General features: G+C 46.3%; 1 protein-coding gene across 1 annotated transcript; it reads right to left on the bottom strand.

The window, feature by feature from the left end:
• Window positions 1-332: 332 nt before the first annotated feature.
• On the bottom strand, window positions 333-18,405 carry ALDH6A1 (aldehyde dehydrogenase 6 family member A1). The gene is made up of 12 exons (XM_065402934.1): window positions 18,339-18,405; window positions 17,020-17,079; window positions 11,339-11,413; window positions 9,605-9,766; window positions 8,908-8,986; window positions 8,047-8,349; window positions 7,064-7,185; window positions 6,614-6,803; window positions 4,791-4,972; window positions 2,606-2,785; window positions 2,259-2,357; window positions 333-1,960 (listed from the first exon to the last, which is right to left on the bottom strand). The coding sequence occupies exons 1-12, from the start codon at window positions 18,390-18,392 to the stop codon at window positions 1,856-1,858; spliced, it is 1,611 nt and encodes a 536-aa protein (XP_065259006.1). The 5' UTR covers window positions 18,393-18,405; the 3' UTR covers window positions 333-1,855.
• Between the last annotated feature and the right edge of the window lie 300 nt (window positions 18,406-18,705).

The raw sequence follows: 18,705 nt of genomic DNA, 5'->3' as shown, positions 1-18,705 counted from the left end.
CCCAGCTGCCCAATGGAATCTGGGTTGGAGGCTGGGATGGCACAAAAGGTGCGTCACTGCATTCTGATGAAGATCTCTTTCTGCTCTGGAGTAAAAGTGTTTTGTATGAGCATAAAGAGCATTTGGAATGAAGTGATATGTACGTGGAACCAGCAAAAGTCTTCCTGGCAGAAGTGAGCTCTGTGTAAAAGGAAGTGGCGACTTGGATCCAAGCAGATTTAGTAATAGGATCAATGGCGCAGCCGACCCCAAGAGGCAAATTAACACTATATCCAGACAAGGTCTTATTCAAAAACAAACAAAAAAACCCCAAAAGGTCATTAATTGAAGAAATGCATTAGCAATTTTTATTCATAATCAAATTGCAGAAATATGAGCATTTCCCCTCTAGGATATAATGGAACCTGAGAGAAAATACGTAAATATTAGTGGCACCTCAGCAGTTGTATTAAAGTCAGGCAGCTGTCAGTTACAAAAGGCATCTTTACCAGAAGGCAGGATACAAAGTGTTCACATTCAGTTTGTTCAATTAGACCAACGAATCATGATTAGAATCCGTTAAATAGCATGATTTTCCTTGGGTGCAAGAAGCAACTTTCTGCAAGTCCCTGCCACTTATAGCAGAGTCCAAGTGAAGCCAACATAATGTCCCCTTAATCTTACCCCATCCCAGGACCTTTCCTTAACTATTCCATGACTGCATCATGAGTCACCAGCTCAAACCCAATCCTCCCCACCCACCCAGGGGATAGAACCCCAGATCTCCATCTGCAAAGACCTTTATCACATAGGCTAACAGAACCTCCTTACCTGTCACTAGTATTAGGGCCTGCAGTCACTAAAAGATGCACACACACTTGAACAGGTGTGACAGTGAATCAAGTAGTGGGCAGTAGCAGCATAGACATATGACAATCGGGAAGAGAAACCAAAAGATTGAGATTGGTTGCCTTCGGAGGAAGGAAATGCCTCCTTCCTGCCAATTCCACCCCATCTCACAGGGCTTGAATAACACCAGCCAGGAGTGGACATACACATGGTTGTGCTTCTGCTTCCATGGTCACAGAGCACGTAGGCACACTGCTGCTATCATAGTAAGCATCACCCTGCAAGTGGTTTCAGCTAACAGTCAGAGCTGAGAACTAACAGGAGTTGGCAGGATACATACATGATGGGGATCAAAGTTTCCAACCAGAGCGAGGTAGGGTAGGACTCACTCTACACTCTCAGGAATCTCCTTGATACTCAGTCAAGCACCCCCGTAAACCTCCCTGTAAAACTCTTAAAGCAGCCAGTTCCCAAGCGTCAGGCCCTTCAAAACTGTTCAGTGGGTATGGGGTTAAACTCTCCAGAACTTCAGAGACACTCTCAAACTTGCTACCTGCCCATAATGGAAAAGCCACTTCTTTGCAACAGGGAGAGTTTCTCAGAGTGAGGTGGAATCAGAATATTGGACCAAAGAGGGATGTGGAGAAAGCTGCAGCACCGAGTCAGTGGGACTAAAGACAGATATAGTGGAAAATGGAGCCTGTGCAAGTTCAGTTTGAAGGGCTGGAGGGCGGGAGGGGAAGAGAATTTGTGCCCAGGCTTGTCATCTGACCTGTCACTAAAGGAGAGTGTTTCTTCTGGGGAGAAACTGAACTCAATTAGCTGAAAATTGGTGAGAGCAACAGAAAACTTAGTTTGGGCATTACATGAGGAGCCTCCCTGATTTGTTTGGAAATAGAGATCTTAGGGAGAACAGGGCTTTCTATTCCCAGGGAAATAGGGAATAGAAGCAGTCAGGACACAGCTGGAAGAAGTCTGCAGCACAGAAGGTGAAGGGCACCATGGATGGTACCCCTGTAAAAGCTGGTTAGTTTCCCATGGTTGGCATAACTACAGCAGGCTTGGTAACTGTGGCATCTTCCTCTTTCCATTGAGAGATGATGGTCTTCAACTGTGTATAGAACTGCACCCCCTGAAGGAAATGAGAGAAACCAGGGTTGTACATTTGGCCTTGGGACTCAAGCAAGCTTCCCACTATACCTTCAGAGTACAAAGATCTCCACCATGGGAGCTGCCAGTTTCTCTGCCCTTCCCGATATCCTGAGGTCTCTGCCCCAGCAATAAAGCATATTGCTCAATTCTCCCTCCATTCACAAGTCTCCACCTTGTTAATGCAATCTGGTGGTCTCTTCCTTCACCTCCACCTGGCTTCCTGCACTAGGTTGACAGAGTAGCAAAAACACAATATGTTTCCTAATTTGATGAGTTACCTGTTTGCCATAGAAATTGGTGTCTCCTCTGAAAGAAGCACGAGAGCCAGTGAAGGAGAACATGGGCAGAGGCACTGGTATTGGAACATTTACACCCACCTAAATCAAAGTAAAGCCACTACATTAATAGAAGAAACAAGTACCAGATTGTAGCAACAACAGAACAGCCTCATATTTCTCTTCCCCTGAAAGATACTAGATCCAGTTTCCTTAAATATGAGATAATAGTATGTTACCTAATCAAACATTATGACACCTTAAGACAGAAATCAGAAGCCAGGGCTAGATGGATGTCTCATGTACATGGCAAGCACTGATGGGAATAATTCTACTCTATACATACATACCTGCCCCACATCCACCAAGTGGGAGTATTTCCTAGCGGTGGCGCCATTGGTGGTGAAGATTGCAGTTCCATTTCCATAGGGATTTCTGTTCACTATCTCAATTGCTTCATCGAGAGTGTCTGCTTCCAGAACTACTAGAACTGGCCCAAAGATTTCCTCCTTATAGCAGGTCATGCTTGGCTGCCAAGGGAGAAACGGCAGAAAACAAAACTCATGTCAGGGAAATGCCATAGACACCCCCAAAGCAGAGACCACCCCACACACAAATCAAACCCTCGGAGCATTCCCATCATCACTCACCATCCTTCACCTCACTGGACATCATCCTGCATAGAATCACAGAATCGTAGGACTGGAAAGGACCTTAAGAGGTCATCTAGTTCAGTCCCCTGCACTCATGGCAGGACTAAGTATTATCTAGGCCATCCCTCTTCCTTGAAACAACCTTTTATGTACTTGAAAACTTATGTCCCCTCTCTGTCCTCACGTCTCCAAACTAAACAAACCCAATTTTTTCAATTTTCCCTCATAGGTCATGTTTTCTAGGCCTTTAATAATTTTTGTTGCTCTTCGCTGGACTGTCTCCAATTTGTCCACATCTTTCCTGAAATGTGGCACCCAGAACTGGACACAATACTCCAGTTGAGGCCTAATCAGTGCGGAGTAGCATGGAAGAATTTCTTTTCATGTCTTACAACATTCCTGTTAATACATCCCAGAATTATGGTCACACATTTTTTGAAACTGTTCCCTCATATTTAATTTGTGATCCACTATGACCCACCCCAATCCTTTTCTGCAGTACTCCTTCCTAGGGCAGTCATTTCCCATTTTGCATGTGTGCAACTGATTGTTCCTTCCCAAGTGGAGTATTTTGCATTTGTCCTTGTTGAATTTGCATGCCCCACTGTCCCTCATGCCCTGGTAGCTACCAACCCCAGTGCCATGCCCTGCCATCTGTCACGCCCAACTACCACATCCACTGCCTGCTCTCAGTCAAGTGACAAATTTACTCTTTGACCTGAGGGCTGATCAAGGGGCCTAGATTCAGTCAGGATTGGTTTCAGGGTGGGTTTGATTTAAGTCACTAGTCAGGAAGACTCGATTTAATCATGGTTTTCTACATAAAAGTGCATTCTTGTTGGTTGTTATAACTTTAATACATATTCTTCACAACTCAGAGATAGATGTAGGTTTCATTTTTAGAAGGTACACAAATCCAGTTTGAAAACTGCAAAACTAAGCATCTCTAATGGTATCTTCTGGACTGAGCATTGAGTCCCATTGGGTAGATAGAAAGATTAACCTAAATAATCTATACAGAAGCCTGTGGAACGCCATAAAATTAGGTCCTTAATCCATGAACTATTGGAACTCATTTACAAAACTTTTCTTAAACATTACATGAATATATTGTCTCATACTATAGAATTAGAATTTATAATCCCTATTCCATGATGAGATATTTTTGAGCTATAATGCATCTTAATTAAAACTATCTTTAGATAAAATGCTTTTTGAGGAAAAAAACCTATCAAAAAAATCTGATTTAAAAAAAAAAAAAATTGGATTTTTTTTTTTTAAAATCATTTATTTTTATCCACCCTGATTGGTTTGCTTCTGTTTCCATAACTCCTAGCTTTCCATCCTCCCAGCCTGGGTGACCACATCACTACAACTTGGCACATATCTTGCCTGCCAGTCAACCCCATTGCACCCTATCCACCATCCTTCTCCCTTGCACTCTCACATTGCCTACAACTCTCCCACTGTCATTCCAAACCACCAATTTCTTACGCAGGAGCTGCGGGTTTGGCAATTAATTGCCTGCATCACCCCATCCACACTCTTCTACCTTCCTACCTCCCAATTTCCTAGCTTCATCTGCACCCATCTCTCAGGGCAATCACAGACCACGTCACTTATAACTCTCCAATCCAGGTTTCAGGATATACCGAGGTTGGAACCTTAACCATCGTACCCTGCCCAATTAATACATGCAACATCCCTAAGTGCTCAAATGCACACACTGAACCAGCAATCTGCCAGCTAGCCTATCAAGGCTGATAAGCCCACTGGGCCATTGCCAGCTGTGTTGGGCAGACTACAAGTGCCACCCTTTCCACTGAACCTATGAAATACTTCATTCCTTTGCATCCAGTGACCAGTCCGTTGACTAGCTCACCTGGACTTTAGCAAGGATGGTTGGTCCAACAAAGTTGCCTCTCTCATAACCCTTCACTTTGATGTCTCGTCCATCCAGGAGGAGGGCAGCTCCTTCCTTCACTCCACTCTCAATCAGGTGGCAGACCCGCTCCTTAGCTTGGGGGGTGATCAAGGGCCCCAGATCTGCTCCTGGTTGGTCTCCTTTGAAGTACAGAAGCAGGGGAAGGTTTGAATTGTGATGGTTTCATATTTAAAGAGAACAACCAACAACTACCTTCCCAGCAAAGATACAAGAATCCTAAAATTAAGTAGGAGAGGAACACAAAACTCAAACACACAGAACCAAGAGACCCTGAACTCCAAACCCATAGGGGAGCCCCAAACCAACAGAAAAGCCCCATGCTTCCAAAACAGAGAGACAGAAGTCCCCACACCCAAAACACACAGAGCTGATAGTTGCTGTGGTGAGTTCTGAAAATTTTGAATTTTGAAAGTTTTGCAAAAGCCTTTCTGAACCATAGAGGGAGAAAGGTAACAAAAGGTCATCTTGTCCTGTATATGCTACATATGATAGCTGCTAAAAACAAGCATAAGATGGAGTCAAAGGGGAACTGAGTTTGTTTAGTCTGCAGTATTGCCAATCTCAAGAGATATAAAGTCATGAGTCAGATCCTGAAAAAAATCATGAAATTGGCCTCAGAAACCATGAGCTTTAAAAAAATATCACGAAGCCTTTTTGTTTTTAGTCTGTCTTGACTTTTTAACTCCCCTGTACTGTGTGTGTGTGATAATTTAATGTATTTTTTTTAAAGCAATCTTTAATGCACATATGCCTCCAACTGGCTGCTCAAATGGAGACTCTGTGTATGCTGGAGGTCCACAAACATATTTAAGGAGAATGAGAATGAAGAAGATGCAAAATGATTAAGTCTTTGTTTTAGTTAAGCTAGTCCTAAATAGCAAGAAACTCATTTCCATATAACTGTAATGCTTCTGTTAATGATGTCTCATTAATAGGATGGTCCTCTCAAAAGTATCTCTTCAAAAATAGGAGACTGGGTGGAGGGAAGGCATCTATGCTGGCAGAAAAGAGGGGGACTACTTAAGTTTTTGTACAGGCATAACAATATAACTCAATAGAGAACTCTATAGTGTGATAAAGTTAAAAATAAAATAAAATGGAAAAACCTAATTCACACATAGTTAGAAATACACTGTACAAGGCCTATAAATGGAGCTGGAAAAAGAACATCCAAGAAATGCAAAGCAATCTATGTATCAAGTTTTTCAATTATTTTTCAATAAAGATGTAGGTGAATGGCAAAGATCTTTACATCAACTACCTTTGTTTGTTTCTTTTTTGTTTACATCAACTACAAAATCCAACAGAGGATTGACTTATCCCCCCCAGAAAGAGATATGCTTCCGTCCGAAGGGCTTTACTGAACGCAAATTGAAAGAAAGGGAAACGTTCCTAGAATAAAAGTCTGTTAATGTTATAATTGGGGTTGCTACGGTAAAGGCAGGGCTGAGTCCTTTTACACAAAACCCCAAACCCACAGTTATAAACTGCCTAATGTTGTGAAAGTAAAACTAGAGTTCTAGTAACACAGTCAAGCCCACCCTCACAACAGATCCCCCCCAGCACCCCAACCATGTGGTGCTGAATCCAGACCTCTTGTCACACACCCACGGAGCCTCCAAGCAGGTAGCCTTCCAGCCCCCACCTCCATGCACCAAACCCATGGAGCCAAGACCTCACAGTCACACACTGCAATGTACGAGATACACAAAAACACACAAGCCAGGTGCTTAACCTGAAGCTACCAAACAGATCTGTACCTGCATTAACTCGCAGGTTCTTGGCTCTCTCCACCAGCTCTGGCAGCCACTTCTTTGCCTCTCCCACTAATACGGCTGTAGACAGGGCCATGCAGCGTTGGCCAGCTGCTCCAAAAGCAGCTCCAACAAGCTGATTCAAGGTGTTCTCCTTATTGGCATCGGGCATCACCACACCATGGTTCTTGGCTCCCTAAAATACAAGACATATATACAATCTCAAACTGCTAAATACATCTGGCCCACCTTTCCAGCTCTGCAGTGACAACTTCATATCATAACTGTTACCGAGCTGCTAACATCCTGGTAGAAAGGGAAGCTTAATCTCTCTCAGCACTTCCAACTGCCTACATTCAAGTCAGTCCCAGACGCTGAATGGAAAAGGTCGTAAGCATGTATACAAGGGAGTAGCAGTCTGTAGGCTGAAACCTCTGCTACATTGAGGGGCATTACCATGTTGGACTGGACTCTCTTGCCGTTCCGGGATCCTCTTTCATAGATGTACTCTCCAGCCTGATTGGATCCCACGAAGCTGATTGCCTTGATATCCGGATGGTCACAAATAAAATTCACAGCTTCAAAAAGGAAATAGCTCATTATATGCTGGGACTCTAACATTCCTCTCCAGAGTGTTCAAGGCCGAAAGGAACCATTTTGATCAAATGGTCCCTTCCGGCCTTCCACCCCCATCCCCACAATGCTCATCCCTCTACTACCCACAGCCCAAGCACCCAGATTCCTGCCCCCACCATTACAGGGATTCCACTGTTGCCCATCCCCTCCCTCTGCTCACTCTCCAGCACTTGAACCCCTGCCCCTCTGTTCACCTGCCTGGCTCTCCAATCCTCATCACTCTGTCCCCATAGCACCCACATCCCAGCTCCTCCACCCACCCTGGCCTTTGCCCTTCTGGCACTTGAATCCCAGCCACCTTCTCCCACTCCAGTCCCTACTACACACTGAAGTTCACAGAACTCCTTATCCTTTATATCTTGATGTTCTTCCAGCTCCAGAACTCTTCTTACTTTTTAACCACCCAAAATCTGTCAAACTGGGTGCTTAAAGTTAGGCTTCTAAATCTGAATTTAGGCTCCGAGGGTGGTATTTTCAGATGTGCCTAAGTGACTTCGGAGTACAAGTACCCTAAGTCAACGGTACTTGTGTTCCTAAGTCACTTGGACACTTTGAAAAGACCATCCTAGGAATCTAAAAGTACATCCAGATTTAAATGTTGTCCACCCTCTCTCTTTAAAGGTTTCTCTATCGTCCTGCATCAGCCGTGCAGTTCCCTGGATCCCCCTTGTCCCACTTTCCCAAACAACATGCAGGTCCGTAACAGTGGAAACCCCAACATCTCTATGCCTCCCCTCAAAGCACATATGCCCCAACACACCCTCACACTCTGTAGCCAACTCAGCAGACTAGCCTGAGTTTACCTTCATGTTGCCCATGGATGATGTTCAGAGTCCCATCAGGGGCACCAGCATCCTGTAACAGCTTAGCAAGGAACATGAGTGCTCCTGGCACACGCTCCGATGGCTTCATCAAGAAGGTGTTTCCACAAACCATGGCCATGGGGAACATCCAGAGAGGAATCATGGCTGGGAAATTGAATGGTGCAATCCCTGCACACACTCCCAGAGGCAGGCGAAAGGTGTAAGTGTCCATATCCTTAGTGATGGAGGGCAGGGTCTCTCCCAGCATGAGGGATGTCACGCTACAGGCGTGCTCAACCACCTCTGCAGCAGAAAGGGTGATATGCCAAAGAGTGAGCTCCTACCACTCAGCCTCAAAACTGCCTTCTCTACAATGCCACAATGCAATTCTCTCTTCCTGCATCTTTCCCCACAACCTACAGCTCCCATGCACCATGAACACTCCCTGCATGGCCAAGCACAGTAGCTTGGCTGGCTGTAAATGGATTCTTTCCTCAGTGCATTCAATGTTCGCATGACAGGAGCCCTGAGTTAACAAAACTTTCCCAGTGCAAGAAGCACAGGGGTACCAATCCCAGCCATTTCTGCACACGGAAGAGACCCACAGCCTACTAAAAGCCATTTGGAGTCAGTATAACATGGAGGGAGAGGAAGTAGGCTGCAACTTTTAAATGGCGCAAGGAAAATGGACCTTTTCCATCTGCAGCTTCTAAGGTATAGACAAGGCCATCCCTCTACCCTCATGTGAAGGCTCTGAAGGGGGCTATTTTCTTGTGTTCTAGAGCCCCTGTTGCTCAGTGGACTTTTCCCCTGCCCATAGCTTCTGAAAGCCCCTTATAGTGGGAGGAGCCAGTAGCTTACGGAGGCCTCGGAATATGTCTCCCTCAGCATCAGCCAGGGTCTTTCCTTGCTCCAAAGTGATGAGTTTTGCAACTTCTTTCTGGAAATAAAGAGAGAGAGAGAATGAAAAAAAAGGGCCAACCAGCACAAGTGGGAGGTAGAAGCAGGGTAGACTGTTCCACAGATAGCCAAATACCACAACGAATGGACCAGCAAGGAGGGGCTTGGAAAGGAAACACTACCCAATTTGCTACTTCTTAGTATGAGTCACTGTACGTGTGAAAAGCCAACCTACAGAAAGGGAATGTTTTAATTAGGACAACTGGAATTGTAGGGCCGATCTGAATCCTATGGCATCACAGCCAAGCAATCTGGGGATGCAGAACGGGTGACTGCAAAGCCCTAGTGAGAACAACTCTTGCAGATATTTCTCCCTTTTGCCTTCACTGACTCCATTAAACCTCAAGACAACTTGAAACAGCACTTGGTGTAAAGATAAAATGCAAACAACAATCTGCCCTTACCTCTTTGTCCCCATGGGCCTGAAGAGCACCACACCATCCCTTCCTTGGCATGAGGAATGCCACCCCCATTCTGCTTATAAACCCAGACAGCACTGCCCTGCCATGAGCCCAGGAAACAGTACTCGAGCCTGCCCAGCCTGGGCTACTGGCATGTACTCAGCGACAGCCATTGAGCACAGTGATAAGTGTCTCACCAGGTTGTCCTTGATGAGCTGCTGGTAACGCAGGAAGATTTGCTGGCGACTCAGAACCGATGTCTCTGACCAGTTCCGTAAAGCCTTTTTGCATGAAGTCACAGCTGCCTCCATCTCACTCTGAGTGGCCTTCGGGACACGACCAACCACCTCGTTTGTGGCCTGATGGAACAACCAATTACATCAAAACTCATCCTCTTCATGCCATCTCCCTCAGCCATTCAATGCCCCTTTCACATCCCTGATCTGATATCCTTCCAAAATGGAACCATACTTACATGATTCCCCTGATGTCAGGGAGAAACTCCTCCCCTCACATACTTTGAGGGCACAGCTTCAACTAGAGTTGAATGCTCAACAGCTCTGAAAATCAAGCTGTAGGTGTCTCAAGATGGGCATAGAGAAAACAAACAGTTAGCGGCCACCTCTGAACATTTTGGTTTAAGGGACTTGCCTAACAGTGACTGCAACAGAGTCAGGGACGGAACCCATTTTTCCTGGGTTCAGTATCATCAGTGCTTTAACTACAAGATTCTTTTTGCTTCCTGGAGCTCTCAGCCTCTTCACTATACATCTGCTGTGCATAAGATGGGATCCTATGGACAGCAGTCTCTCTCTGTATAACAGTCTTTTCCATGCCTCATCTGCTATTCCTCTTGTGCTCTAAATGAGGCACGGGTCCTTTGGAAAAATCAGTAAGTGATTACGAAGTTAAGTACTATATCATAATTAGTATGGACAACCATAAATCCAGCATTTCCTATCTTTTGAGAGCTTGTTTTAACAACCATAAGATTCTTTTAATGTAGGCTTTTTTAAAATTGCTTTGACATAACAGAGATCATCAGTTACATCATTCAGAGAAACATCTGCAAACTAAAGATAACTAACCGTTCAGAGCAAGAGCAGAAGAAATAAAACAAGAAAGCGAGTAGCCTTGCAAAGGGTGAATCTCCTCACTACATATAATGAGTTTAGTTGGCTGAGCCAACTTTGCTGAATGAGTCTCACTGTTCTGATCACTATCAAGAACAATATGTAAAAATAATAATTAGAATGTCAAAATGGGGCTCCACTCAGAAAAGTCCGAGAACCCACTGTCTAGACATCTGCTGCAAGGGTCAGGCAGGATCTCCCTCCATGCAGTCTCAATTGAATCTGCCCCCCGGAGGCAGACACAGAAATGAATTTAACAAAATCTGAGTTCTGAGACCAGACTCCTAAAGCAATTGCATCCAACATGGTACTTGATGCCAAATTCACTGGAATTTCACAGCTTAAAGATGGCAGCTCCATCAAAGGAGGGGAAAAGAACCTCAGATTCCAGCCAGGATTCTCTCCTCCCCCTTGGAGGGGAGGTGGGGTCTACACCGTGACCAGTCTCTGCCAGGAGTTTACCTTCAGGCTTACATCAAATCACGTAAGTCCAGTCCTAAGCTTCTATGACAGAAACCATTTACTAACTTGATGTACTAGTCACAGAGTCCCTCCAGTGTGAAAAGAGTAGAAAAAGAGGCCTAAGTCTCCTCTTGGAGATCTACCATATAGGGGAGAGAAGGCAGCGTTCATCATTTCTACTGGGTCTGGCATTAACCTTGAGAAGACAGTTGACCCCTAAGAAGGCAATTGCAAGACAGTCACATTCCCTGCATCTCCCCAAGTGACTTCAGTGAGGTGGAACCCCTTCCTGACCAGAGCGAGGGCCCACACAGCAGCACAGGTCATTTCACTTACTGGGTTGTGGATATCGATCCATTCGGTAGTTTTGGATTCAACAAACTTCCCATCAATGAACAATTTGGTTGCTGGCTGCAGAAGACAAAGCACAGGTTAATGGGTAGTGTTTCTGCCTCCCTTTTGTGCCTAGATACCATACAGAAGAGGCTGCTAGCACCACCTATTTTTAATGTTGCCCGACACTTCCCATTTAAAAGACCCTGTGTTCAGTTGCTTATAACTTTGGCAGACTTCAACAGTTCAAACTTCTATACTAGGTGTCTCTCTCAAGGGTGAATTTTTTTGGGAAAATTTCAGCCAGAATGGTTTAGTCATTTCTGAGAGCAAGGCTAAGAGAAAATATGTTGTTTTGCAAATTAACAAATTCTGGCAACTTTTCCTTTAAAAAGCTCTAGCACCCAAAAGCTTTGGAGCAAAGACTTGCAATTTGGCAGGGAGATGGCCTTTGTGTTAGGGACATAAGAACGGCCATACTGGGTCAGACCAAAGGTCCATCTAGCCCAGTATCCTGTCTTCCAACAGTGGCCAATGTCAGGTGCCCCAGAGGGAATGAACAGGACAGGTAATCACCAAGTGATGTTGCCCATTCCCAGATTCTGGCAAAACAGAGGCTAAGGACACCATCCCTGTCCATCCTGGACAATAGCCATTGATGGACCTATCCTCCATGAACTTATCTAGCTCTTTTTTGAACCCTGTTATAGACTTCGCCTTCACAACATCCTCTGGCAAGGAGTTCCACGGGTTGACTGTGCTTTGTATGAAAAAATACTTCCTTTTGTTTGTTATAAACCTACTGCCTATTCATTTCATTTGGTGATTCCTAGTTCTTGTGTTATGAGGAGTAAATAACACTTCCATATTTACTTTCTCCACACCAGTCATGATTTTATACATGCCTTTTGCTGTCACCATACAAATCCACCCAAATTGGGGGGTGGGGGAAGAAATCCCAATTTGCATATGCTCAGTAGGGACTTCAATTATAACAGCTATAATCTCCAAAGATTCCCTCCTCATTGAACGTACTCCATCCCCTCACTGCTCTTATGAGTGACCAAGCTGCACATGTGACATCCCCACAAAGCATGTTCCCTCCAGCGCAGGGGTAAATCTGGATTTTCTCTGTAATAACTAGGGCTGTCAATTACTCACAGTTAATACATGCAATTAATGCAAAACAAACTAACTAGATTAAAAAATAGTCATGATTAATCACAGTTTTAATTGCACTGTTAAACAATAATAGAATACAAATTTAAATTCATTATAAATATTTTTGGATATTATTCTACATTTTCAAATATACGGATTTCAATTACAACATAGAATACAAAGTGCACAGTACTCACTTTATATTATTATTTTTGATTACTAATATTGCACTGTAAAAAGATGAACAAAAGCGCCTGCAATGGAACCCAAGCCTTTTGAGTCTCACCGTTCCTCAGTGGTCAGCAAATATCTGTGAAACTCATTGGCAAAGTGTGTCTCTCCCCTCTACTGCTGGGCCACTAGAGGATGACAACTTACTACTGTCATCAGTTATTTCATTAAGTGAAGCGACTGAGGTCTGTGTGGTGGATCTCAAGGTTCCAACCCAGCTAATGGCCCATTGGGTGTCAATACGATGCCACATAATGGAATTTCTGTGTTTCCCCCCCCCCCCCAATTTGCTTTTTTAAGAGTTAGGAAATTACACACAAAAAACTACATTAAAAGAAGATTATTTAAGTTACAAAGTCAAGCAATCAAAAGTTGGGAAATGCCAGAATTAAGGCTGCCTGTGCAACTTTAATTCAGCCCCTTGTGTGTCTGCATTATGGTACAGTCTTCAGTTACATCTGTTGTCAGATGCTACCAGTGTGGTGCTCTGCTTTCTCCTATGTTGATATCACTCGGCTGCGTGCGTGTGTTCCCTCTGTGTGCTGCCCCAGCTCTGCGCAGATAGCTGACCCAGCACACCCGAAGAGAACCCCCAATGACCACAGAGTCTAGTAAGATGCAAAGTCACGTCGACCAGGTTTATTGTGACCTCGGACACAGTTGCAGTTCCCCGTAGATTACTTAGTCTACCGGGCATACGACGAGAAAGTGCCTCTTGGCAATGGACCCGGCTCAGTCAATGGCGGGACTTTCCACTGCCCCCTCGGCCGGACAAAGATATCCACTCAGGGATGCATTCTTATACACAGATACAAATAAGTTACACATCACTCCTGACGTATTGAGGTGCAACCCCTCTACGCAAGGTACAACCCCTCTACGTAGTAAGGTGCCGCCTCTCACCTTGTACATGTTGGTTCGAACAAAACAACACTATCCATCATATTCCCCTTTTGGCCCGGTCATTGGGATGGGTCAGCCTGTTCCTTGTTGTGTGTGGAATGTACAAGTATGCGAATGTTCTGGTGCTGTGTTTATATTATAATACACTAGGTGAATATATGTTTATGCAACATCAGCCCTTTTCTTGCCAACTTCTGTGAACAGGGCCTGCCTCTGGCTCACAGCTTAACTTTGCTTTATGTTAGCAAAGTCTTGACCATTACTTTAGTTCAGGCCCTAAGCCGCATACCAGGCCTCTGATACCAAGGTTTATATCTCAGGGCCTCCTCTTTCTACAACATCATCAAAATTCCCCCCCCACAGGACCCTTACCTTGTTCAGTGGACAGGATGGGCCTATTCTGGTGATAAATCAGGGTTGGGTATTAAAGGAGACTCTTGTCTGTAGGGCCCCTGCCTTATTTGTTGCAGAAGTTGGAAGATTTGTACTGAATGAGGCAGGGGACTGCAGGAAGAGTAGGACTGTCTCACGGTTAAGATGGCTGAATGCTGCCCATCCCTGTCTCTGCCACAGAGTTGTTATGTGAGTCACTTAAACCAAACTTTTCACATGTAGTCACTAGTTGTACATTCCTCATATTCTGGGTGCCTGACCTAAGACCTTAGCATCTGATCTGCATAAGTGCCAAGCACTGAGCTGCAAATGAAGTAAAGGGGAGCTATGCTTTGAACATATAATGCTCTATATAATGCTAACTACTCTGAAAAATCAGCTTTTAGGTGTCTGAAATTGGGCATCAAAAATTAGTGAATACTTTTGACCTTAGTCTCTCTTTGCCTTAGTTTCTCCATCTGTAAACTGGGGATGATAATACCACCACCACCACACTTCAACTCACTTCACCGGGGTGTTATGAAGATGTACAAACAATAATGAGTTTAACATTCAGATACTCTGGTGAGAGCACCACAGAAAAGCCCATTTTGAGGAGAGTAATAATTCTATCTTCAGAGCAGGGTTTGAATAGTGTGCAGTAAATAAACCTGGAGCCACAATGAATAATGACAAGAAAACAAAATATTGAATAGCGGCTCATTAAGTGAGCATCATTCTTTTATGCACTGAATGAGGCAGGGGCCCTGTGGAAAAAATACATATGATCATGTAGTTAAAGACCATCAGAATCAATATGCACAAGGGGGACGAATTAAGGTTGCATGAGCCATCTTAATCCTGGTGTGACGTCTGTATCTTATTTTTCACCCCTTGCACACTATTATAATAATCTTTGTACAAGCATGTCTTGTGAGATATCGTTTGAAAACTCATAGTTTGATGATCATTATTTTTCTAGTAAAATGTGTGGCAATACTGTATGTAAAGTTATACGATTTCACCATGTGGTGTTACTAAAACATGTTCCAAGTCTGGTGAGTGGCCAAACTAGTTCCTCAGAGACAAAAGGCAAGCTGATGCCTCAGCCAGGGGTAAACAAGGTGAAATGGGCCATCACCCGTTAAGTGGCTATTCACTAGCAGGAAAAGGGACGTAGGTGAAAAATCTACATTTTAGCAAAGAAACAGCATGGGATTCCCATCCAGGTAGACTCTGTCTCCTAGATCTCAGCAGGAAATGCTTCTTGGTGGGGGGAGGGGAAGCTATAAAAAGGAATGACAGACCCTACAAATCATTCCTCCCTTTCTTTCTGCTTATGGCATTCACGACACCTGAAGAACAAAGAAAACAACACTGGACTGGGGGAGGGATCCTGGCTGAAAGTTCAGCCAATAGAACTGCTGAATCACGTGGTGAGACTTTGCCCTGAATTTACCCTAGTTCAGGGGTTCTCAAAGTTCCATGCACCACGACCCCCTTCTGACAACAAAAATTACTACACGACCAGGAGGGGGGACCAAAATCTAAACCTGCCCAAGCCCCGCCACCCTGAGCTGAAACCGTTGGGATTGGGCTTCGGCCCCAGGCCCCAGCAAGTCTAACATCAGCCATGGAGAACCGTTACCCTAGTTGGCAAAAACAGGCGTTAGTTGCCTTTTGCTTTTATTTTTCTTGTAACCAATTCTGACTTTTATGCCTCATACCTGTGTGTGCTTAAAATCTCTCTCTTGTTTTATCACTTTATCTAATCCAGTGTGTTTGAATTGAAGTGTTTGGGAAACTCCATTTGGGACAGCAAGTGTGCTTATTATTTTTATTAGTTAAATGACAAACTTCATATAAGCTTGTATTGTCCAGGAAAGGGCTGGGCAGTACAAGACATACATTTCTGGGGGGAAATCTGGGAATGGGAGTGTGTTGGGGTCACTCTGTCTGGCAGGCAGCCCTCTCACAATATAGCTTGGAGTGACTTATGTGCTGGAGGCTGTGTGAGAGCAGACCAGGAGTGGTGGCTACAGCAGTGAAAAGGCACCCAAGGTTAAAGGGCAGAGGGACACAACTACTCATTAGTCTGGATCTTACCCTGGATATGTCACTCCTGGCATTGGCTAACTTTTGATTGCTTGACTTTACAATCTTAATAATGTTCTTTTAATGTAGTTTTCCTTTGTGTAATAAATATCTAAATTAGATTAAGAAGAAGGCAGATTTCTCTCTCTCTCTCTATGACTAGAAAGGCTCCTTAGGACTCTCCTCCCTCACTTCACTAAGAGCCCCAAAGCATGAATGTGTTAGGGAAAAACAGCTAAAAGTCAAATGGAAGAGACGTGACAGAAGTGACCAGGGCTTAAATTCAGCTGGAGCTGCCTACAACAGAGCTCCAGTAAATATTTTCAAACCTGTGGGAGCCTTGGCGCCCCCTCCCTGTGGGGCTGAAGCCCCTGCGACCTCACACCTGCCTCACAACTGAAGCCCAGAGCCCCAAATGGGGGGGAGGGGAGGGCCAGGAAAGTCTCTGAGAATTTAAGCCCTGGAAGTGACCTTTAAGGAGAGATGTGAAGGAAGTGTTTCACTGCATGAGGAAAAGAGCCCAACAATTCACCTGCCCCAGTAGCTATTATAGACTTCTTAGAGCGTTAGCCAGCCTTATCTAGAGTTTTGACTTGAAACTATTTCATGCCCTGCTATCTGGGCTGATCTATTTAAAGTCAATTCAGCAAATACATTTTCTTCCCATGTAAACCCACCCCCTTGGCAATGCAACCACAAAAACTTGCTTTAGTTTCATAACACCAGATTAGATAGGCTCTGGGCACCCTGAGTTATGCAAGTGAAGGTACCGGGGTGAAGCTCCTGCCATGCAAATGTGTGGATGGTTAACAAAATAGCTGCCATCTGCATCTCCTCCTACCCTTCCCTGCATCCAGGACCCCTTGAGCCCCCAATTCCTTCCCTTTGGTAAAGCTTGTCATCAGGAAGAAGAATGAACTCACCACTGAGAAAGAAGAGAAGAAGGATGAAGAATACCAGGTGGGACTCACTTTTGCAGGGATCTACATGAAAGAAAGGCAGAGACACAGAGACCAATGCTGTTAAAAACACAAGAGGCAAATCCTGGGGTTTCTGCAGAAGTTAGATCCATCCAGTCCCTGCCTGGCTTGTGGTTGTGGAGGGAGCGTGGTATCTGAGCCCCAAGGTCCATTAGTCAACTGCAGGGCCGGCTCCAGGCACCAGCCGACCAAGCAGGTGCTTGGGGCGGCACCTGGAGGGGGGCGGCGCTCTGGCCGGTCGGGGAGAGCGGGGCCCCAGCCGGGCTCGCCGCCCTCCCCCCGGCGCTCTGGCCGGTTGGGGAGAGCGGGGCCGCGGCCAGGCTCGGCGCCCTCCCCTGCCGCACTCCCCGCCGGGGGCTGGGGGCGGCGGGAGGCTTTTTTGCCTGGGGCGGCAAAAAAGCCAGAGCCGGCCCTGGTCAACTGTATCCTGATGGAGCAATGCAGGGGACAGTCACCAAGGGTTGCAAGTTAATATGCCATGGGAGGGGTCTCCATCATTCCCTGTATGTAGGCCAGAGAACTGAACAAGTGCTAATGGAATCAATGACAAGGAACCTGATTAAGCACAAACTGTTCAATGGTTCAAGTTAGCCCTGCTAGGTCGACGTATTTGAAAGTGCTGCACAATTGCCCTCATTCACACTAGTGCCGTTCTAAACCGTTTCCACTGCGCAGCTTTCTAGGTACCGTCCCGCAGCTCTCCTTGGGGCAGCAGGACCAGGACGGGGAAACAATCAGAACCGCTTCCGTCAGTCCCTGTCCACAGTGGCACTAAAGCGGTGAGGCCGACCCCGTGCAGAGCCCTGTCGGGAGCTCGCCCAACCCAGCTCCCACACACCAGTCATAGCCAGAAACCTCGCTGCCCCGAGTCTGAGAGCTATCCCGCTGCCACCCCTCGTTGTCTGCCCCGAGAAAACCTACCCCAGACCAGGCACACCTCCCTCGCGGGGCGAGTGCAAGGCTTGCTCGTCCTCCAGCAGGGGGCGGTGACCCCGGGTCTCGCACTCAGTCGAGCCGCGCTGGCAGCCAGGCTGACCCCCGAGAACCCGTCGGGAACACCCGTGCGGCGGCCACACGGCCCCCTAGCCCGGGGGACTGTGCGGCATAGGCGAGGCCGGAGAGACCAGCCCCGAGCCCCCAGCCGCAGAAGCTCAGCCCCGGACCCACCCGTCGGAGCCACGACAGGGCTCCCCCACCTAGGCACGGGGAAGGGGCTGCTCAGTATCCTCGGGCCCCGCTGGGCTGCGGGCGCCCGGCCTCACCCTGCATAGGAACCGCTGCCCAGCTTGGGCCCCGCGACCTGCCAGCGCCGCCATCCTGCCCGCTGGGAGTCCCTGAGCCGCGGGGCCACTGCCAGACCCTCACAGCGCAGGGCCCGCCCCCGCACTGCCATTGGCCGCTAAGACAACACCCTCGCCTTTGCACAGCACGGTGCCGCTCGTCCCGGCCAATAGGGATCCGAACTCGTTTGGCCCCGCCCCACAGGAACCGCCCACCGTCCCAGGGCGAGGATTGGCCACGTGAACTGAAACGCCCCCTGCATGGGAAGCCTGCTTGGGTGGAAATTCGGGTCCGAACACGCCTCCTAGGGAGAGGAACGCAGGCGACGCGTGTCGGGGCGGCGCTAGA

Source organism: Emys orbicularis, chromosome 4 (genome assembly GCF_028017835.1).
Source record: "Emys orbicularis isolate rEmyOrb1 chromosome 4, rEmyOrb1.hap1, whole genome shotgun sequence".
In the NCBI taxonomy this organism is placed as follows: domain Eukaryota; kingdom Metazoa; phylum Chordata; order Testudines; family Emydidae; genus Emys; species Emys orbicularis.
The sequence above is the reverse complement of the archived record's forward strand: the minus strand, read 5'-3'. Positions and strand labels throughout refer to the sequence as shown.

Excerpts from the sequence above, each read along its gene's own strand:
- ALDH6A1 (XM_065402934.1), bottom strand. The coding sequence starts at position 18,392 with ATGGCGGCGCTGGCAGGTCGCGGGGCCCAAGCTGGGCAGCGGTTCCTA. Across the intron at positions 6,804-7,063 it reads AGAGAGTCCAGTCCAACATG|GGAGCCAAGAACCATGGTGT; the intron begins GTAATGCCCCTC and ends CTTGTATTTTAG. Across the intron at positions 2,358-2,605 it reads ACTTGGTGGATGTGGGGCAG|GTGGGTGTAAATGTTCCAAT; the intron begins GTATGTATGTAT and ends ACTTTGATTTAG.